The sequence below is a fragment of the Phocoena phocoena genome, chromosome 21, assembly GCF_963924675.1.
Source record: "Phocoena phocoena chromosome 21, mPhoPho1.1, whole genome shotgun sequence".
Lineage (NCBI taxonomy): Eukaryota > Metazoa > Chordata > Mammalia > Artiodactyla > Phocoenidae > Phocoena > Phocoena phocoena.
The window spans coordinates 27597463-27621419 of record NC_089239.1 but is presented as its reverse complement, the minus strand read 5'-3'; the positions used below and the strand labels follow the sequence as shown (position 1 = coordinate 27621419).

Below are 23957 nucleotides of genomic sequence, written 5' to 3'. Positions count from 1 at the left end.
AGTAGAATTTACTGTCAGCAGATGGTTGAGATACTGGATGCTTTTTTAGGGACCTCCATTTCTCTGACACATTCTCTCCTTTTGCATAATGCTTCATGCTTTTATTAAGTCCTAGTCAAAGATGACTTGTCACCTACATCGGGGTACACGATTTGGGGTGTTCCCTACTCGTGAAATGCTGACACGGCGGAGTTCTCTTCTGATTCATTCTTACAAGATACAGAGTGCTCTCAGAGAAGTCATCTCTTGAAAGTTGTATGTTTAATTGGAATTAAACAAACATTATGTATTTAAATAAATTATGCAGGTTAAAAATAGCAGCTGCTGAACGTTTCTAACATACTAAATTGAACAGTTTACTTACTGAGGATGCTTTATTCTGGGTCTGGCTCTCCCTGGTAGAAGGTAGATTCAGGAAGGGAGCCTCTGTTGTGTTCACGGGTTTGTCACAAGGATCTAGAAAAGATCCTTAAATGCGGCACACCGTAAGTGCCAATAATATCTGTCAGTTGAATGGCTAGTTCTTAAAAAGCATTTCGTTTGAGATTAAGAATGCGGCACATACAAGTGTCTTACTTTGGTTTTATTTACTGGATACTTACAGAGCATGTACTATGTGCTGGGCATATGTTATAGATACACTATAATCTATATGGTTCGTTAGTTTGATATTATTTGAATTTTTAGTCACGTGTATGGGCTCATATATAATTTTTAAATTAGCTAATACAATATCTCTTAATACATGTATGGATTATCTATCACTTTATTTCTTTATCTACTTGAATATCGTTAATAGCTTTTACATAAGATAATCAGTTTTAGTAATGATCAATATTATAGCAGTTTTCCCTTTAGCATTACATATTATAAATGTATATGTACATTTTCATCTCGTATGATAGGATTTCAACACACAAAGCACATGAGGAGAAACGCATCTATAATACTGGCAGTGAATATTCAGATGTTACAGAACATCCAAAGGGAGCCTTGTTTGTATTGGACTGGATCCCATCGGTCAGACGTGATGGCCACCTATATGATGACGATGGCATTGATCTGGCAGAAAAAAGCTATACTTCTGTGCACGACTACGAAATCTAAATCTAAAAAGCGCTCCTTCTAGAGCTTTAATGTCAGGTCCTGGATGTATGTCATAAACCACAAAAAGAACAGGTTGCTGGAGATGGCCGTTGTCAATAACATTTATATCAATTCAACAGGTGACTGAAATGGTCGCCCTATTTCTAATGGCTGGTTGCTGCACATTTATTTGTAGTGTGTGTGTCTTCATCCATCTCTGGCTCCCTTAGAAATCTTGTAGAATGTTTATTTACATCTCGGTGGCCTTACCGCCCACTTAGTGCTTAAGAAAAAAAAAATGGTCAAATGAAAATGTTTCTGCGGCTCTCCACCCTGGGGCATTCTATTTAGAGGTGCCCACGTGAGATGCCTTCATCTTGCCAACATCTGTTTGGTCACTGTGTTTATCATGCAGTTACTCTGAGGAAGTGAGACTTGCGCAGACCTCTCCTGTAGCCCGGCTGCCTTTCCTCACCCCAGCCTTGGTAAGTCTGGCATCCTTCTGGTCTCAGCACACGCCCTGAGTCTTCGCCTGGCCTCGAACAGTGTCCACTTCTTCTCCTCTCCTGTTTGGTCCTCCTGGCTTTGTCTTTATCACATCAGTCGTCCTCCTCTATCCTCGTTATCCTCATGCTGTCCTCCCGACTAGACGGGGAGCTCCCCGGCCAGACAGCAGAGGTTTTTTACATCCCCTGACTAAAATTAGAGATAATTAAGAATCTCTATTAGTAATTAATGGATAATTCATTAACTTGGCCAGTTCACTCAGAAGTTGCTGAGTTACAGAAAAACTGACCTCCCAATATACAGGATACAATTTCTTCTAAGCTGAAGTGCCATCGAAAATAAATTTGATTAGTGAAGGTAACTAGCTGCAAAGCAGATTACTCCTTTTCAGATACTAAGCAACTCAAGAGCTAAGCTGGTCATGAGAACAGTTTATTTGGTAAGAAGCGAAGGCTAAGATCATTGAAAATCGAAAATGTAAATCTAAGGTCATTGACTATCTTATACATTTTTGGAGGGAGCTATGTAAGCTTTACGGATGGGAAGGGTAAGACTGACAGTCATTTCTGTGATTTATTACTGTTACTTATACTTCTTTTACTTTTTATCCCTTTTAATTTTCAGTACTTCCAAGTTGAAGAATTCCTCACATTATAAAGGTAGCCTGTCTGTGAAGTCAGAATTCCACAGTCGTGTTTATCACTTAAAATGACTCCAGGGCTTCCCTGGTGGCGCCGTGGTTGAGAGTCCGCCTGCTGATGCAGGGGACACGGGTTCGTGCCCCGGTCCGGGAAGATCGCACATGCTGCGGAGCCGCTGGGCCCGTGAGCCATGGCCGCTGGGCCTGTGCGTCTGGAGCCTGTGCTCCGCAGCGGGAGAGGCCACAGCGGTGAGAGGCCCGCGTACCGCAAAAAAACAAACAAACAAAAAAACAAATGACTCCAGTCTCATCTGCAGTGCTGGGTTCCTATAAGTCCTCCTGTGGGAGAATTGAGGTTGAGGGATTTTCCACATATGGGGAAACCCTGGGAGTGAGCAGATAGGCCTGCTAAAGCCCATCTTGTGCATTTATATTCACAATAATTAAGCAACAAAGATAACACAATAAACAAATAATAGGTGGCTGGCATTTTGCACATCATAAATTAATCACAACGGGCATTGTGGGATTAATTTTCGTTTTTGCTTTTCTTACTTAGTAGAGGCTGGTCTTATCTCTTTCCTCCACACTTCAGTGAGAAGCTTACGTATTATTTTGTTATTGCGAATGTTAAACATACTAAGAGAGAGTTGTTTCGTTTTTCCCTTTCTGTCCAGTCACCTAAGTAAATGATGAGTGATCCCTGCCTTTCTGATGTTTGCATGGATCACGCAATGCACGATGTTCTTTATCTTGGAGCTTTGGGTGGTCCCAAGTAAAGAGAATAATGGGAATGGCTGTGAGGATGAGTACACTTTATTTGAATTCCCGTATGGAGGAATACGTATTTCCCCAGTTCCCTCACTTGTAACACCAATTCTTCTTCGGCATTACTGATGCACACCCCCTGCCCCCTGCCTACAACCCCACCCGTAATTAATCCTGGACAGTTCCAATGCCCAGATTGACTTTCTCTTTCTCTGTCTATCAGGGCAAAAGCCCTCTCTCCTTCTGACACATCCCCCTCTTTGTTTCTCTTCTAAAGCCTCAGCTGCTTCTTTTTCAAATAATAACAGAAATAATTAGCAATTCTCCAATATCAAAACAGAGATTCCCATGGTTGAGTTACATTTCACAAAAGAAAATCTGTATAGTCTCTGGAAAGTGAGCCTTTCAGGAGGGGACAATCCAGGCAGGATGAGTAAACACATTTGCATATTTTTATTTAAAAGCTTAAATATCAATTACTTTATTCCTCGAGTGTTTACTATTACTATATTTATAGAACCAATATTTTACTATTTTGCTATATTTATATTTTTACTATTTACTATTTTACTAAGTTTATAAACCTAGCATAGTAAAAAAAAAAAATTACACCTTGTAAATCAATCCTACTATTTTTTTCAATGTTAGTCATTTGAAGTACAAATAACATTTATTGATCATTTTTTTTCCTAAAGATTTTATTTATTTAGACATTAAATAACCAAGCCAATTAGTTGTATATGACAGCACATTTTATCTCCAACTAATACATGGTGATTTTTTAAAATTCCAGTACATTATTTTGGTGGCATCTGAAATTACATTGAAGTCTTTTCGTTTTAATGTTTTTCTACTAACAGTTTATATCCATTACAATTCTTGAGATTATTAAACATGAACTGATTTTGACCTTTAGTTTTAGGAAATAATTTATATAAACATTTTATATAATATATTAACAACGTTTTCTCTTCACAAAGCTGATATGATGTGATTTTGGAATGTTTAATGAGCTTAAAATATGTATTAGATCAATTAATAGGTAGTACTGTAAAACTTATAGTTATAAAGAGGGATTTTTTTCTTTTTTTTTGTTTCGGTACGCGGGCCTCTCACTGTCGTGGCCTCTCCCGTTGCGGAGCACAGGCTCCGGACGTGCAGGCTCAGCGGCCATGCTCACGGGCCCAGCCGCTCCGCGGCATGTGGGATCTTCCCGGACCGGGGCACGAACCCGCGTCTCCTGCATCGGCAGGCGGACCCTCAACCACTGCACCACCAGGGAAGCCCCGGGATTTTTTTTTAGCTTAGGAAAAGTTATTGGAGAAGACTATTGAAATCTCTCAAGATAACAGCAATGGTATTATGGAAATTGTTTAACGTATTCGAGTGAAATAATCTTGTTTTCCAAGCTAATTTTATTCAGCTCTCGAATAAGAAAACTGCAGAGTTTTAACTAGTTGAATATATAGGAGATATTCTTTTCTCGAACTGCTTTTAAGTAGGTGGGCCATGTTTTTGTTATCATCTAATAATATACGAACAAAAAAGCAGTTCTGAATGAAAACTTTTCATTTCTCTTAATAAGTCTATGGATTTAAAGGAGAAATCACGGAGCTCAGGGTACAAATGCACATACATTCTATACATTACAATGTATTTAAACACATCCTTTCTAAATAGTTGTTCCTGCAGATAAACGGATGTTGATGGAGCTTCTATTTTCATTATTATATGTCCAGATAAAGAGAGTTGTCATCTTAAATCTTCAGGAAACGACGCCTTACAAAACTCCCAAACATTTACTATGCAAACACGAGAATTAACATTTACTAAACTTAGTCGTGTAAGGCACTATTGTCGGGTCCGTTCATTACATAATTAATCAGAGAAGTTGCCTAATCTGTGTTTTATGGTCTGGAAGGAAAATCAGTTACATACATGCAAAATCACAGCATACTAGGAAGAGTGATGAATTTTATAGGCGTTATAATTGTCCGCATTTTAGATGATTGCACTCACCAGGGCATAGACCGAACTCTTATAGCAAAAAGACTCCAAAATACAGCAGCTGAGTCTGGGAAGAAGTTTACTTCTCTCTCTAATGCAACAGTGTAGGGGTGGGAAGGAAGTCCAGCTTGAGCAGATGACTCCATTCCGTATGTTATTTACTCAGGCAGCCATTCCTTAAAGTCCTGTCCTTACCTATGCGGTCGTAGGCAGAGCAGCCCACCAACCCCTCTCCAGTTTTCCAGTGGAGAGAAGAGAGAGCAAAGGGTAGGCAGCTCCCTTGCGAGGAATCTGCACGTGGCACCCTTCACTCCCCATCACATCTTCCTGCTCTGGATTTCATCATCTGTCCCTGCCTATTTTCAGGAGAGATGAGGACACACGATCCTCTCTGTGTGGCCATATGTTCAGCTGTCTTTGTCAGTTCAGGCTGGTATAACAAAGTAGTATAGACTGGGTGGCTTGTCCACAACAGGAATTTATTTCTCTGAGTTCTGGAGGCTGGAAGTTTGAGACCAGGGGCCAGCGGGGTCCAGCTGTGGTGAAGGCTGTCTTCCAGACTGCAGCCTGCTGACTTCTAACTCTGTCTTCACATGGGGGAAGAGGGTGAGGCTCTCTGGGGTCCCTTTTATCAGGACACCAATCCCATTCATGAGGGCTTCACCCTCGTGATCTAATCACCTCACAAAGGCTCCACCTCCAATTGTCATAACCTTAGGAGTTTGTATCCCAACCTCTGAGTTGTAGGGGGACACAAACATTCAGTTCATAACATTAGTTAAAACTTGGCGGTAGTAGGGGGAGGTCCGTTCTAAGAAAAGAGGGGAGCTTAGCTTTGGAGAGACCACTACCAGTCTGCCACAGTGACATGTCCATACGCAGATATAGGACTGAAATTCGGCTCTACAGTGATCTTCACGGGAAATTCCACGTGGGGTAAGGGGAGCCTCCAACCCCAAATGGAGAGTTGCAGCCACTCTGGTGAAAAAAACCATCTCTCAAGCCTCTTTGTAAGATTCTTAACGTATTTGTAATATAAATAACAGAAAGTTAGCAAGAATATGGTGAATAAATAAGTCTTCTGATCTATAAATTATCCTCTATCATAATTATAGTAACTAATTTCAAGCCTCATCAATAATTCACCCAACTTTTAGTAAAAGTTATTGATCATTCTAATAAAAATTAGAGACTTACAGCCTTCTGGTTCCCCATCTAACATAAGGTCCCAAATATTAATCATGTCCAAGTGAAAATCTAGAAGCCCTTGCACATCCCTTATGCTATACATGACAAGTTATCTGAATGTAGTTTGTTCTTATATAATGTGGTGAGCAAAATATGGATCATATCGATATTAGAGATCGACCTGATTATGGGATGCTGCCTGTCAGAATTGATTTCCTACGTGCCATTCTCTTTATATTCAGAGAGTGCCTTTACTTCTGCTCCAGCATTTTCAACCTTGCAGCTTTGTTTAGCTAACTTGCTCAGCCCTCTGGTGTCAGGCCAAAATTTAAAGAAACTGCCTAGTCTGACTTGACTTTGTCATATATTTTCTTGACTCTTCAAAACCTAGATGAATTTATGTGCACAAATCCACCAAGTTTGGCGTTGTTCCCACAAGACGTTGTCCACAGGAGGTCTGCTCACAGCACAGAGTCCCAGTGAGATCCTTTTGCCCTTTTTCCTGTCTTTTTTTCCCTGGTTCTCTCTTTTAAAAAGGCTGCTGTAACTCAGGGCACTACACTTCAAAACAAATAAAGAGCAGGCTTCTAGCATCTTACAGGAGTGAGTGTTGTAGGTCTCTGTATGTTAGCTTAGGTCACATGACTCCTGCAATGTCCAGGGCCTTCCCTTCCTGTCCAGAGCACGTGAGTCCTCATTGATGTGAATGGAGATTCATTCAGGCTTCGTGTAAGGGCAGGCTTGTATTGGGTTGGCCAGAAAGTTCATTCGGTTAGCGAATATGTTGTTCAGTGAAGTTCGTGAAAATGAAAAATGTCTTTTATTTTTACTTAAAACCAAACGAACTTTTTGGCCAACCCAGTATTTATTCCTGGAGTGTTTGAAATTCTCTTTGAGATGCAGGATCTTTCCTAAGATGTTACGAGTTGTCATCTTCAGATAAAGATTCTGATTAAGATAGATTCCACTTCTTGGGAATTCAGAATTTCCCACCCAACCAGTGTGTGCGTTCATTCACTCATTCAGTGATTCATTCATTCACTCCATACAGCGTGTTTGAAGTCTCCGCTGTATATTAAGTGCTACTGCAGGTGTTGTGGCTACAGACGTGAATCGGAGAACTGGTAAGCCTTCTCTCCTTCAACGCAATTCTGGGGTGGAATAGAGACCAGTAAGCAAGCAAATGAAACCATTTAAAATTGTAGTAGTGATGGGAAGAAACTAAAACATGACACGCGAGAAAATACTAAGAGGCTAGAACAGAGTTCTTTTAGGTCAGCTGAACGAGAGAGCTTTGAAAAATGATGGTGATCAAGCTGAGACGCGAAGGATAAGAAAAATCACGTAAAGGTCTGGGGAGGGGTGGAGGGGGCAGTAATCTGAGCAGAGGTCATAAAGCTTGTGCGGGCTCAGAGGAGGGGGGGTGCTGTGCATCCTCTTCAAGAACCTTGGGGAAGACCTGTGAGGCGGAAGCACAGCGGGGGGTTTAGGAGTTATGGTCAGAGAAGTAGCGAGGGGCTGGGCCACGTGGCTGTTGCAGCACCTACTAAGGGGTCTGGGTTCTATTCTGACTTCAGTAGGAAGGCTCTCGGTAGGGGCGGGCCTGACCTGACTGTGTTGTAGAAAGGTCCCTTTCCGTGGTGCCGGAAATGGATGGAAAAATGCACAGGAGAAGGGATAGCCGGAGGGATATTGAAGAGGGGTGTGTGTGTGTGTGAGTGAGAGCGAGGGAGAGCGAGAGCGAGAGAGAGAGAGAGAGAGAGAGAGAGAGAGAGAGAGAGCGCGCAAGAGCGAGAGAGCGAGAGAGCGAGCGAGAGAGAGAGAGAGAGAGAGAGAGAGAACGTGACAAAGAAGCATGCTTTAACCTTTTCCAAAAGACTTTCTTTTTAATAAAGCTTGAGCTCTTTATATGAATTCAATCAGGGAAAAAGCTTTTAAGTTCAAATGAATATGAAAATCATAAATTAGTAATATACCAATGCCTGGTAAACTGAAACTGCTTATGTCCATAGCTTTAATTTAAGACTATTTTTAGAAGGTAGGTGCAGGCTCCCACAGAAGAAAAAGTCAATCAGGTTAGACTGAGTGACAGCCAAGAATTTATTAATTGGAAATAATAGATAAAGCCATATGACTTTTAGAAATCGTTAAACTTTCATTTTTTTCTGTACAAATGTATGTTAAAATTAAAAGAAGTGCTTTTAATCGCTATGAAACCTATGCTATGTATCTAAATGAAATTCTAAAACCATTATTTTAAATTATATCTACTTCCGTGTACAGGGATCTAATGTATGGACTTGATTTGAATTACTCAGACGTATATTTTTCTGTGCACTTCGTAAGACACACGTGTGGGTGTATGTGTTGTGTACATGTACATGAATATAGGCATAAATATCCTAATGTTAAAAAAAAAAACGGGCTTCCCTGGTGGCGCAGTGGTTGAGCGTCCGCCTGCCGATGCAGGGGACACCGGTTCGTGCCCCGGTCCGGGAAGATCCCACATGCTGCGGAGCGGCTGGGCCCGTGAGCCATGGCCGCTGAGCCTGCGCGTCCGAAGCCTGTGCTCTGCAACGGGAACGGCCACAACAGTGAGAGGCCCGCGAACAGCAAAAAAACAAAAACAAAAATAAAAAACCAATCAAGCAGTGCCAAGAGCCTGAAAGAAACAGTGCGTGGTCAGGGTGTGGAAACGCCATCTCTTGTAATGACTGAAAATTACCTCTGCGGGTAATTTGATCTTTGTATTTTATAGGTCACTTGTGTTCTCATGTTTTATTTTAGTCTTTGAATCTTATAGTTATTGCTTTGAGTACTGTGTTGTCTCTTTAAAATTATTTCTGCTATAACTCTCTTCCTAAAAGTAATTTGCTCTTTTCCTAAGTCACCACTAATAGCATGAATATTCTTGAGTTTGTTTCATTCTAAAAAATCTGCCCCCTGTTGGAGCCATGACTGCACCCGTGTCCTGGGGGCCCTGGCTCTGCTTGGGCCCGGCTCTCCTCCCATCGTGTTCAGCTCGGCATTTGGACTCCAGCATCAGGAGCCTGTCGGATGGCTCCAAGCTAGTGATCTCCACCTGCTGCTAGCGCTTTCCATTGATTGGCACTAAGGGGGCGCTATTTTAAATTATAGTGTCCTCGAAACCTTCGATCTGCTCATATCATGCACAGCTGATAAGCTTTTTGTTCTGCCTACCCCTGCAACGATGCTCTTCCTTTAGAATAGTTGGAAAAAATAAGAGTCTTCATCTTCCTTCTTGCTCGTGAGATCCTTAGTGCCAAGCTGCTCGCCCACGGTCCCCCCGCCTCCCAAACCCGGCACCCCACACCTTCTGGCCCTGACCCACCTCTCCAGGGGCCCACTGGCGGTAGTTATTAACGGGCTTTGCCGGTGACAAACCCCTCCTCTGCCTTTTGTCCCGTTCCTCATTCTTGGGGCGCTGAGGGTGCAGACCCCTCTTCTGTAACTGCTTCGTGCTGATTTCAGTGTCCTCATACCCTGGGGGAGGGGCAGAACCTCTCCCCAGCAGCCTCCAGGTGAGTTTGATTGTCCCCAGGCCTCCTCATTGCAATGAAAGGTTTAACTCTGTTTGTTTGTTTGTATTTTTTACTTCCCTGTGGGATCTGAAACTAGTCCTATTTAATATGTAGTTCACGGAGGTGTTTTTTTTTTTTTTTTTTAATTTCCTGGAATATACCTAAACCTTCAGGTTTACAAGAAAAGCTGTTACCAGAAAGCTTTGCATTCAGGGTACCATGTGGCAATAACAGAGAAGGTGAGAAGGTAGTGGACAAGAAAGGGTGTGGCCTTTCTAGCGATGCCAGTGGGCCCCTGGAGAGGTGGGTCAGGGCCAGAAGGTGTGGGGTGCCGGAGTTTGGCAGCTGGAAACACTTGCTTAAGACCATCTCCGGAATTGATCCTGGCCAGAGGGAGCTGCTGCGTCTAACGTTACACCTGTCCGTGTGTGTGTTTGTGGGGGGAGCCTCAGCTCATAACTGGGTAGTCTGCTGGAAGGGCTATGGCCTCACCCCAAGTTGAGACAATCCGGAAACCAACCCAGATCCAGAGCTCCCTGGAGGATGGTCTGAGGCTTTGTCATGACTGCCCTACAGCTCAGTACCTTTCTCTGCCCAGCCCTGCTGCCTCTCCTCCCCCAGCCCCACCAGGTAAAGTGCGTGCACCCAACCCCCGTGTCAAGGGTCGGCGTCCCAGGGAACTAGGCTGTAGCTCTGCGATTGAGGCCTAGATGAAGGGAGGCTTCCTGTTGCTCAAGCCTGTAGCATCACCTGGAGAATGAAGTTTCCTGATCCCTCCCTCTGGAGGGGTCACCACCCTCAGAGACATGACTGCAGGTAAATCAAGCTGAGCCCCTTTTAGGGTTAACAATCAACATAGGATTGCTATGTCCACCCTTTTAACATTGTGAGATAACCCTCTTTATCCTTGGTTATATTATTTTGCATTAAAACTGTGTAATGGGGCTTCCCTGGTGGCGCAGTGGTTGAGAGTCCGCCTGCCGATGCAGGGGACACGGGTTCGTGCCCTGGTCTGGGAGGATCCCACATGCCGCAGAGCGGCTGGGCCCGTGTGCCATGGCCCCTGAGCCTGCGCGTCCGGAGCCTGTGCTCCGCATTGGGAGAGGCCACAGCAGTGAGAGGCCCGCGTACCGGAAAAAAAAAAAAAACAACTGTGTGATGTTAATATAGCAACTTAAGTGTTCTTTTGATTAATATTTCTCATTTTACTTTTGTTGCTTTGTGTCTTTAAAGTATGTTTCTTGGCATCAGTGTATCACTGCCTTTTTAAAATCCAATCTAATAATCTCTGTCTTTTCCCCCCCACGTGTCTAGTTAACCTGTTTGATCTTTACCTTCTTCAAGACATAGAATACAATTATTATAACCATTTTAATGCTGTTGTCTACTAATTCAGCCATCGGTGTCATTTCTGGCTAGTTTTTTCTTCTTTTTCCCCATTATGGATTTTATCGTCTTGCCTGTTGGCATGCTTGATTGGATACCAGATATCGTGACTCTTAATTGGGAGGGTGTTGGATATTTTTGTATTCCCCAAAAGATTTTTGGATGTAGTTCAAGTTCTTGGAACAGTTTGATCCTTACAGGTACTGCTTCTTCAGGCTGCATGAGGAGTGAGTCAAGTTAGGAACCTCGGGTGAAAGTTTAAGTGGGCGTTCACTCTCGGGCTGTGCCAGGGATGATCCTACAGTTGAATAACCCAGGTAGTGAGAGCCCCGCAGATTCTCCATGCAAGGCCCCTCACTAGCCTCACCCTACTCTGATCCTGTTGCTTGTGAGGTTTCTGATGCGTGACGCAGGCAGCATTCACTCTAGAGTGTGTTTTCCCCACTGCTGAGCTTAAAGCCTTCTCAGTACACTAACTTGTGTCCAGTGAAATGATGGAGGTTTTTGTTCTCCCTGTTGGGAAAGGTATTCTTCTCAGCCCTGCAAGCATCCTGGGCACTTTTGCTTCTAATCCCTCGGTAATTCTTTCACTAGCCTTGGGTCGTTTCTTTCCGTACTTGCATTAGTAAGAATTCACCCAATATTCAAGAGGGGCCCTCTGTAGGTCTCTGGAACTCTCTTCCTCCTGTGAAATTGAACTTCTCTGACACGCGGGGGCTCTCATCTCTGTCTCAACTCAGGGAGACTGTCAGACTCAACCTGGGTTTCTACTCCCTGTGCCTTTGGTCCCTAACTCTCTCCAAGAAATAAGCTGGAGAAATTTTAGGGATTCTCATTTAATTCCCATCTCTCAAGGGTCCTGTTCCAACACTGACTGATGTCCAGTGCTTTGAGAGCCATTTAAAAAAAATAAATTTTGATTTTTTTTAAACTTCATTAAAGCAGGAAGGTAAATCCAATACCTGATACTGTAACTTAGCCCATAGAAGAAGTGTTATAGTGAGATTTTTAAAAATTTGAATTAATAAATGAACTGTGACTCAGAAAGTTTAGAATTGTTTTCTAGAATCAATTGAATTCAATTTTGTTAACCATCCCTAGTGGTATTTAATGTAACATTTAACCTTTGGAATGGGTCTTACTGTCCTTGTTATATGGATATCATGAATTAGAGAGTAAACAGAAGCATTATTTAGCATGGGGCACAGGTCATTTTGATCAGTTTCTACGTGGTTGCTGGCTTCTTTGCTCTCATTAATTTGATATCTACCAGGGCTTGTGGTCATGTTTGTTTCAATGTCCTTTTCAATTTTTAGAAATACTCTTACCTCATCATTATATAAATATTGAGCAACTTGTAATCAACTGAACATCCATTTATTGAGTGTAAAGTTCACTTTTGAGAAGAAGAAAGATGGTCATAAAAAATTGTATATCTGGGCTTCCCTGGCGCAGTGGTTGAGAGTCCGCCTGCCGATGCAGGGGACACGGGTTCGTGCCCCGGTCCGGGAAGATCCCACATGCCGCGGAGTGGCTGGGCCCGTGAGCCATGGCCGCTGAGCTTGCGCGTCCAGAGCCTGTGCTCCGCGACGGGAGAGGCCACAACAGTGAGAGGCCCGCGTACCGCAAAAAAAAAAAAATTGTATATCTGCTTATAAGTCATTAATGAAAGCATTGGGGATCTACCTTGTGGTGGAAGTATAGGTAAATTTACCTGAGAAAATTAACGTACACGCAATTTTCTCTTCAGCAATTCAGTGATAATTGAAAAGTTCACCTGCTGTTATTTCTTGTTGCTGTGCTCCTTTTTGTATGTCAATCACGTACGCTTAATTTTCAGCCGTTGATTTTACCAGGCATCCATTCTTCCACGATTGCTTCTCAGCTGGACCCCTAGGCTCTGTTTGGTCTTGATCTTAACTTTTTGGCCATTTTTCTATTTTGTTTAATCATTATTCCCTCCTCCCCCATTAACTTTGGGTATTCCAGACGATTTACATCTGGGGTCCCAATTATTTTTCTTTTTTTCTTCCCTCCATTGTTACTCTGTAAATCAGAAAACTTAGGAACTTTTCTGGTGGTCACCTATTTTCTTGTAACTCTAGGGTACACCCTAGATGGTGAACAGGCTTAAAAACAAAGAGCATACTCACGTTCACAACTGAACCTGCTAGTCTGCATCTGTGGCCATATTCACACATCCTATTTTCCTGGGTCACCATCATAAACTCTTCCTCTTGTTGCTATTTCTTCCTCAGTAGTTAACTCTTGATTTGCCATTTAGTTCCTTGATCATAGATTTACCGTCATTTATATCTGAATTGATACCTGCGTTGTTTGGGGTGGTAAAGGTTCAGCTGCTCACAGATCCAGGTTAGTGATGTGAAAACAGTGTCTCCCTTACACTTCAAGATATAAACCAATGAAAGGTCAACCAGAAAAATTAAAGCGTAAGACCAGTAAGCTCATCCCAGGGGTCACCTGGCCATACATGCTTTACGCTCCCCAAAACTCAGTTCACACAGTCAAAATCATTTTCCAACGGGCATTTTTGTGTTCTCACTTCTTATAAGATTATAATGTCTTACAACTGCCATTCAAAATCTTTTGAAAATCCAGCCTCTAAGATTTCAAGTCCCTCTGCCAACTTGTCATTTTCTTGTGTTAACTTTGTTACGCAGTCCCTCCTGACTCCTTTCTCCCATTCTGAAAATTTACCTGAGAGCTTGAAACTTATTTTTAAAAAGCCATGTAATAATTTTGCCTTCAGTTTTCCCTGAGGAAACATTGTAACTCTCCCAAATCCTTATATTCCTTTTACTATATCAAACAAAGCTCTATTGAGAACATGACAGATTTAATGGCATTTTATTATCTTTATTTCTTTTGATGTAGACAACAGTTTCATAAGAAAGTTTATTATAGTGCTGAAGGGCAGAAATGCTGGATCCACCATATGCAAATCCTATCACCAATACTTGCCAGCTGTGTGACCATGAGAAAGTTGCTTAACCTCTCTGTGCCACAGTTTCTTCCTCTCTAAAAGGGGGATAATAATGGCACTGACTTCATATATACTGTTAACATATATAAACCACTTGAAACAGTGTCTAGCTAATAGCACCTGCTATATAAGTGTTACTAATTATTATTACATTAGAGCAGGAATAATGAAGTTGAATTAATATGGCTAAAAACCGGAATGTCTTTCTCCTTTGCTTCCCTTTTTAATGACAATGGTCTTATTTTAATGACTATGTTCTTATTTTAATGACAATATAGACTCTAGCAGACTCTTTCTAGTTTTATTGCTTCTAAAATTGGTATATATCAGAACCGCTGCATACTTTTACATTTGTGTGATTTCCATAAAGTCCACGTGGTGCTTTAAAACTGGGAAAATAAATTTGAAATTGCTAATATATATTGAGCACTTATTCTCTTCCATGTTCCCTGCTAACTGTTGAATCTGCGTTACCTCATACATGTGTCACAGCACACCCTGTTGCTAGGTTTTATCTTTAATTCCCCTTGTCAAGACATAGAGACTGAAATTTAAGTAATTTGTCCAACATTATACCGTCTGTTTCTGGAGGAGAAACACAAGTCTGTCTGATACTGATCCACATAACCCACTGTGCCGGGTACTTTTCTGTAGCCACTTGTCACTCCTACATCCTTCATTTAAAAATGATCTTTCTCTTTTTTTTTTGTTTTTGCGGTACGCCGGCCTCTCACTGTTGTGGCGTCTCCCGTTGTGGAGCACAGGCTCCGGATGCGCAGGCTCAGCGGCCATGGCTCATGGGCCCAGCCGCTCCGCGGCATGTGGGATCTTCCCGGACCGGGGCACGAACCCGTGTCCCCTGTGTCGGCAGGTGGACTCTCAACCACTGCGCCACCAGGGAGGCCCAATCTTTCTGTTTTAATTTAGCCAAACCTTACCACTTCCCACCTTGAAGTATACTTAAAACTCCTTATACTTAAAACACTTCCTCTTTGAGTTCTTCTCATCCAGATCCTGTAACTTTTCTGGCATCTACACAGCATATCTCCCGAAATGTTGTTCTTCACGTGGAGAAAGAGACTTTGGAAGTGGATGGCATTAAATTTCTCCCCCGCTCCTAAGAAATCCTCCTTGCTCTTGTCACGTAACTGCTGTCTCTGCATCTTCTTGTCCCACCAAACGGCCACGATTCAGAGTAAGGACAGAGAATAAATGTCAGGTTTCAACATTTGAAAATCTAGCTTTCAAAGCATTCCGGAAGATGAATACGGTGGATTGTTCTAATCCTTCCCAAAGGTTTCAGGAGGGAGCGGAGGGCAGTCTGTGGACAAATACATCACTCATCGTTGGTTTTATTTCCAGGGGTGTATGTCAGGTGGGTGTTTGAGGTTTTATTTCCTTAAGCTGCAGTGAAACTCCTGGAAAGGCCAAGTGTAAACAAATAGTCTGACATTCACCCTCCGGGGAGCCAGCTTCCAAATGCACTTGCCTAATGAAATTTCATTAATTGTGTACATCCTGTTAAAAATGCTGCCCTTCCTCTGATGAATTTCAGACTTCTGTCCACCAGCCTTTTGTCCCATTTCATGATGAATATTAGTGACATATTTTATTTTAGTATCATGTTTCCACTTTTCTTCTGGAAAGGGATTTGACATGGCATCCATTTAATGACTGAAACAGTCGGGTCAAAGGTTTGATGTGATAGCCTAATTAAGTCATTGAATTGTGACCATTTGCACTTGCCAGAGCAGAAGTGTTATAGAGGGATTTTCAGTGAGCCTAATTGGAATGACAGCCTAGGTTTCAAGCCCTGAGTGTACAAACTTGGCTTCGTGGGGTCTGATGGGTGGAAACCAGCCGTGAGAGGAAAGCAGTGTGCCCAGAGCTCCTTTCAACATTCTTTCACATCCACAAGTGTCTGCACTGGGTGCCTGATTGCCATCACCCTAATAGGAATTTCTTGAAGCATCGATGAGAAAGAGTGCACATTACTTCAAGGAATGATTAAAGCAAACTAACGGTAGAGTCCAAGTCAATTCAATAAGTATTTACTAAATAATGTGTCCTCATTGCTCTGGGAGACACCAAGAGACCGTCACCATCTTCGGGGAAACTGGTTGAAAAGTTGGTTCAAATAAAAATGGCAGAAGTGACAGTGGGGTTGAGTTTATTTTAAATTAGTCTTGTCCAGCCACTGGATTTTCATGTCTTGGCATTTTTTTGTGTGTGTCTGAGTCATAAATCTTTGTGTAGACCTATAATCATTTTTGCCCATTTTTCACAATTTAAGATATTTTGAGGGCTTCCCTGGTGGCGCAGTGGTTGAGAGTCCGCCTGCCGATGCAGGGGACACAGGTTCGTGCCCCGGTCTGGGAAGATCCCACATGCCGCGGAGCGGCTGGGCCCGTGAGCCATGACCGCTGAGCCTGCACATCCGGAGCCTGTTCTCTGCAACGGGAGAGGCCACAACAGTGAGAGGCCCACATACCGGAAAAAAAAAAAAAAAGAAAACAAGATATTTTGATAATGTCTTAATGAAATGGCTGATGCCTTTGTAGTATTATGTGCGTGTTTGCATTTTCGTGTTTGCAACTAGAAGTAAATGTTTTAAATCATCCTCAGTTACTTCTATTCTCTTGCTGACATTGTTCACATTAACATTATTTTCCTAAATTATAAGGTTGGTTGAAATCAAAATTTTCATTCTGGACAAGGAAGAAAAACACCAAAAGCATTCATATTCACATATTCCCCCCCAACCCCATCTGTTTTTCTCTCTCTGTTGATGATAGAAATTCAGCGCATGTCTCACGTCTGTCTCTGATTATAAGGTCCCTAGCTCAGGCTGGCTGTTGGGCATCCCGGGTCATAAAATAAAGTGATTCTCCAAGATAGAATTGAAAGTTTTCTACCTTAGGAAATCATAGACAGTTAAATTCCAGACAGTTAAAAATGTTTTTAAACAGCATTTAAAAAACAGATTTATTGCCTTAGGGATGGTGAATGTGGAATTAAAAACAGAATTTCTTTTTTATAAAAGACCCATAGATGATTATAGATTATACTGAATTATTTTCTATTATGTTATCAAACAGGTTTTTGTAGACTGTTTTCAGAAATTATTTTCTAAAAACTAGAACTGAGCAAACTGTGACTATATAGTGATTTCATAAACATGTCAGTAATATTAAACATCTAAATTGTAGTATTTGTTTTCTCAGTGTTTCTATATAGTTTAGTTTGTATGTATTTAATACGAAAATATTAATCTTGGAAATCACTGAAATTCCCTCCCTGTTCACTGGGAAATGTCTATTTATCTCTCTGTTTACAAACAAAGAAAAAGTGCTCTGTATTATACATATATAACAAAATGTACCCCTATACCAATTCAAAAAATTGGATACAGAAATAGAATAATTTTGTTCATTTGGAAATACTTTTTTTTGGAAAATCATTTCTTTTTTAAATGGTAGGATCCTTGGTGTATTTGAATTCTACATAATAGCAGCTAACTTACTGATGATATATTAAATTTAAACCAGAAATATGGAGACAGTAGCCGACAATCATCAACTTCGTCTATTCAACTTAATGGTGCCTCAATTAAGTTCAAAAGTACGTTCTATGAGTGTGAAACGGCATCGTGTCCCTTAGGTTTCAAGGCAGTTGAATTAGACAGAGAAGCCTATCAATATGAAAAGTGAGGAGGCCAAGAAAGACCATAATCAAGGCTATCTCACTGAAATGCAAGTGAGACAGTACTTGCCTTGTCAAAACTGATAGTTAAAACTTTGTTGTGGGGCTTCCCTGGTGGCGCAGTGGTTGGGAGTCCGCCTGCCGATGCAGGGGACGTGGGTTCGTGCCCCGGTCCGGGAAGATATCACATGCCGCGGAGCGGCTGGGCCCGTGAGCCATGGCCGCTGAGCCTGCGCGTCCGGAGCCTGTGCTCCGCGACGGGAGAGGCCACAACAGTGAGAGGCCCGCGTACCACAAAAAAATAAATAAAAAATAAAAAAACTTTGTTGCGAATCAGACACTCCAAACGCATAGAGCCTTACAGATGGCTTGGAATAGAATAGTGGTACAATTTTTGTAAAAGTCCGATAGATTAGCAAATGACAGTTTTAATTTATTATTTAATTCAGTTGTATCCATCAAACATTGATTGAACACTTACTACTGGTGTGTATCAGGCAGTACTGGTCCTGGAGGAATAAGGAAAAATATGGCATGGATATTCATTCAAGCTGTATTTCTGTTATTTTTTCAGATATCTATATTCAGCTGTATTATCTGATTTCTAACTATGTGGGACTGTAGAATTTCATAATTAAAAAAATAATCTAGATGTCATTTAGAACACTGAATCTAAGCAGAACTGTATCTTCCCCTCTTAACAAAATCCACTTATTTAAACTTTTTAAATATTTCTTTACAGAAGTACTAAATTACAGATTTTACAAAACACAAATCCATTTCTCTGTTTAATTTTTCGACAAAATTAAGATAATTTTTGTCCTAGATTTGCTAACTTCAGTAGTTCAAAAGTGGTCCATGTCTTGTGATATAAATTGATCTCAGTAGAAAATCTTCCTTTAACTTATATTTCTTTCTCCTCTTTTTTTCTCCCAATAGTTTTACCCAGCCACACATGTGGAAATCCTGGAGAAATACTGAAAGGAGTTCTCCACGGAACAAGATTCAACATAGGAGACAAGATCCGGTATAGCTGTCTCTCTGGCTACATCTTGGAAGGTCACGCCATTCTGACTTGCATCGTCAGCCCTGGGAATGGAGCATCGTGGGACTTCCCAGCCCCGTTTTGCAGAGGTAGGTGCTGTACAGGGAGGGTGTGTGATGAGCTGACACCTGGACTCAGCAAATGGCTTTGGAATTGACATTGGAAAAGTTTCCACTTAACGAAAGCAAGACACATCACGCTGGGTCTTCCCATGTCAGCTCATTCTGTTCCCTAAAGCAATATTGTACGTAACCTAAGAAACCATGGCTGCACCCTGTGAAGTCAATAACAAATTTAGATATGTTCCTTAAACATCCAAATTTTTCTTCATCCTGTTTCTCAAACCTTGTGGACTTCTACATATTTTTATCACTTACTGTCATAGCATTCTAAGATTTAATGCACACATTTATGGCCTCCTTGCTTTGAAGTTTCCTTTTGTACCTTTTTCTCATTAAAAATGGCAGCTACCCCTTGATAATTAAATTATACCGTTGGAAGACTCTTTCAGCACTCTCGGGCTTTGGAGATAGACCATAAGGGATTGCACCAGTGCAAGTGTTCCTTGTTGTCATTTGTTGCAAGATGAGAATCAGTTTTCTGGAAGCCTTGTGATTTTTAGTCTTTTCTGTGACATTATTTTCCTGATCCAGTAACTTTAGGAAAGGGCATGCTTTGACTCTTAGGTTTTGACTTTCCTAAGAAAAAACTCACTTTATGGTTTCAAATGTAAAAGTGTGGCTTACATTTATTGAGGTCTTAATGTAATTCAGAAAATGTGCTAAGTGCTTTACCTGAATCGTATCGCTGAATTCTCACAAAACCCCACTGAGATAATAAATACTCACACTCATTTAACGGGTAAAGAAGCACAATTTTAATTTTCAAAAGGTTCCAAAAGATAGCATATGATGAGTTAAGACACAAACCCATGTCTGAATTTTTTTTATCGAAGTATAGTTGATTTACAATATTGTGTTAGTTTCAGGTATACAGCAAAGTGATTTGGTTATACCTATATATATGGATGTATCTGTATTCTTTTTTTCAATTAATTTCCATTATAGTTTATTACAAGAACCCATGTCCAACTTTTTATTCATGTATGTAACCAGGCAAATCCACAGTCTTAGCTTAAGTCCTCATATCAAAATGTGTTTTTCTCATCAGTCTGTTTATCTTTTCGTCTATGCTATCTAATGAATACTTTTCTACTTTTTTTGTTATCTCTGTTACGTGTTGCAGTCTCATGAGATCTTCCCAACGCTACTTATCTTAGTTATGGCATGTTGCTGCTGCTGCTGCTACTACTATTACTACAACTGGTATTAGTACTAGTACTAGTACTACTACTGCCATTAATACTGCAGCTGGTAACTAGCACATATTGATTGCTTGTTATGAGCAGGCATTACTTTTTCATGTGTAATCTTCACAGTAGGTATTTTATTAAAGAAGTATTTTACACACGAGGCATCTGAGGGTTAGATGGGAAACATAACTTGTTCAAGGTATTCCAGCTGGTAATTACCAGAGGTCAGATCCAACATCTTCAAAGCATCCCTGTGTCCTAGAGAAATTCCTGCTATGGCTATTTTCTACCACACGCATCCGTTACTCCTCCTGAAATGCTCATTTTCTTGCACGTTCCTCAGGTCTATTGTATCTCTCTTCTTTTTTTTCCTTAGTGCTATTAATTATTTTACATCTTCTATTGTCAAAATAGTGGTGTCCTCAAAATCCAGATTTCTGTGTCCCTTCCCTTGTCTTTTCACTGATTCCCTCAACTAAGTGATACTGTTTAAGGACGCTGTCACTTGGATATCCTAAATATATTCTTGTTTCCCTATTTCTACCACTGTGTATCTGATATTCACTCCGTGGAAACGTTGCAGTCACTCTCTCCACTTTGCCCTGCTTGCCCCTTTTATTCTGTCAGACTGTCTTTCACGTCTCCCCTTTCCCACTCCAGCTGTCCCGTTCCAGTTGTGTTTTCTTCTCACCCAGACCAGCTTCAAGTTGGTGAAATAAGTGCCACATCCAGAATCTCAGCCTTCATCCTACACTCTCCTCCTTAGTCCCGCTCCCAACACACACGTCTTCATCATCACCTGTGCTCTCTCAGCCAGACCATGTCAGTGACTCAAAGAGAATTAAGTGCAAACCCTTGAAAATGCTGTCCCCGTGCTCCATCACCTCGTCTGAACTGACTTGTCCCCTTTCATCTGTTAGTGTTCCCAGACACAGATGTTATCCTTTTGTCTGCACGCGATGCTTTGCTTGGTCTGACTTCCCAAAAGCCAGCTGTGTGCGTCTCCCCCAAGTGCTGTGTTCCTCACACCAAGCTGTTAGCTTGGCATCCCCTCCACGGTGGGAGTATTGACACCAGAAATCAGCAAACTCTACAAAGCAGGGTTTCTTCCCAAAGAGTTCCTTAACCAGCTCACCGCTCCATGCCTAAATCCAAACTGTCACTCATTTTTTCCTGTTAGGAAGTTTTCCCTTTCATCTCCGTTAAAGCCATAAATCTTACTTAGTTGTCAAGTTCACACTTAAGCCCAAATTTTAGTCACCTTTTTTTTAACCATTGCAACCCCTTTTTAAATTCTTTAAGAAAACCCAAGTCCTTTTGTCTTGAGCATTTATTTTGTTGCTATTTTATATTTTAACCTTATGTCTTCAGCATTTTCTCAACTAGTTTGTAACCCCCCAGGACATAATTTACAGTCATAAAAACTGTGTGACTATGTCCTTGCTTCTACCTTAAAATTAGCCAAATCCATAGCTATTTACCCCTAATGCTGTACCTAATCCCCCATTCAAACATTTAATAGAGGAGTGGAAGTATGCTGGGCATCAAATGAGGAGTTATTATAAACTGGAAAGTGCAAAAATAAATATTAACAGTAACTATGCCAGTTTCTGTTTTACTCATACCTCCCCAAGCATTTTCTTCTGAATTGAAGGGTCTTTACAAATTTCACAATTATAAAACTTACAAAGTCAAAGTTGATGTAACAGTCAGCTCATAATCTTTCCTATGTTGTCACCAATTTATTAAATTCAAACCATATCAAGACGCTTTTATCATAATATTTATCTTTTCTTCTATATTATAGATTATGAAATGTATGCTTATTTCAGTGCTTGGGATAGTAACATTTCAAAGGGCATTAAATTTGATATAATTCTTTTATGTAACAGATTTGAAGGATACAAAACAGTTTTGTCATTGATTTTGGATAACTGGATCATAAAGAAAAAAGTCGATAATCGAATTCTTATAAATGTGTAGATGTGGCATATCTAGAGGGGATAAATTAATTTCAGCGATATGGACTTAGATCATTTTAAAAACTGAAATGAGTATATTTTCTGCTTCCCCAACATCCTAGATATTTTGTTCCAGGAATTGCTTGAGCAGTCATCTTAAAGTACTGCTAACAGTAACACCGCTGAATCTCTTTGCAATGACCTTTTCCTAGTGTTGACAATTTTACATTGTAACTCCAAGTGGCAGTATTTAACCTGAACAATGACACTTAAATGTATCATTTCTAGAGTCACGTGGTGCTCTTTAAAGAAAAAGGATATAGCCATATATTTAATAAAGTCAGTGCATAATGAAGTGGGAGGTCAGCCAGATTTACTTAAAACTGATTCCCTTAAACAGGAGACCAGCATCACACTGACTTCTTTCACGGATGAGCGTGCAGATTGTCTCCTTCCGGAGGTGTGTTTCTGTCTTCCTCATTTATCCTTGAGTTTTCACCTAAGTGTCTGTATCTTCCTTCATCTCCCTTCATTATTGCACATTGCTCCTATTGTCCCTTCTGATCTTTACAAAGATGTACTGTTTCTGTATTTGCAAGTGTGGTGTGTATTTAGAGGAGAAACATAAAAAGGGGAAAAGAAAAGAAAAAAAAACTAGATCTACTCAATGACATATGCTCCCAACTCAGAATTTAAATGCCTTCTTAATTTATGTTTCCCCTATTCTATTACTAAATCACAAAGACTATAATGTCACGGTCCAGGAATGATCATAAATGACTTTGAGCTCCAGGATAATAGAGGGCCATAGCATATGAAATCCAAAAGAGAAGGTATTCTCCTTGAATGGAAAATTCGCATGGTGGGTCCTTGTCTCCAGATTTGTGATAAGATTGTCCGAGAAGGCAGAAAGGAAGTAGGTCAGGAGCTGCATTTGGAAAATGCTCCTTCGTAAGAAACCTGTTGTCTGATGTGGAGAAATCCCCAGGGAGAAGTGGTCCTGTCCTCACATTAGTCCACCATTAGGTGGGGAAGTTGTTCTGAAACCATCTCCCTTTGGTCCCTTCAGTGAGCATTTCCGTCCACTGCAGCTCTCCAATTCTGGATCTCATTTTTGAAAGCATTAGTGTGATCTTACGTCAACTGTCTTATTCCATGGATATAATCACATAGGAAATGTATATACGTTTGGGGACATGAGCTGTATCTCTGGTCCTGGAAAAGGCTAGGCTCCTTTACGCTCTGGAAAGATGATAGGATGGCTGCATCAGGCATATGCCGCCTGAAATAAGCCAGCTCTAAGCAAACACTAGTCTCCTCAGCCAGAGATGCCTGCTCCCCCTTCCCCAAACATTACCTTCTGATATGCCTTAATTCTTTCAATGATGGAGCACTTTGTATTTGCCAAGTATGCTTCAGAAAATAATTCTTAGCAGCCGCTGCAGAGCTGAGATCCCTAAAGTCATAGCTCTGGACATTCCCATTCACAGGCTGTCCTAAATAACTTATTTTTGTATATTCTACGCTTCATAGATTAGCCTGTATTAACATTATGTGCACGACTCATATGAACTACCATAGAAAGGCATCTAAAAATCATATGTATGCAATGTCAATTTGTAAATATGCTGAAACCCACAAATGTATGATCCTGTGTATACCTCAAATCACCTTGAGATGTATGCAGGGAAAGTAATAGTAGTCTTGTTTTGAAGGTGAGGAACTAAAACTTCAATTGTGTTGACATATGTTGGCTTATGACTTGAACTTTGTAGCAAGACAGCTGTCCTTCTGATTTTATCATTCTAC

At 41.0% G+C, this 23957-nt stretch overlaps 1 protein-coding gene across 1 annotated transcript in view; it reads left to right on the top strand.

Moving 5' to 3' along the window:
* The window catches only part of CSMD1 (CUB and Sushi multiple domains 1), a 1433388-nt gene that overhangs the window by 527062 nt on the left and 882369 nt on the right, over positions 1-23957 (top strand). Inside the window, exon 4 of the mRNA XM_065899861.1 lies at positions 18770-18964. Within this exon, the coding sequence (XP_065755933.1) occupies positions 18770-18964 (195 nt within the window). The remainder of the gene's footprint in view (positions 1-18769; positions 18965-23957) is intronic.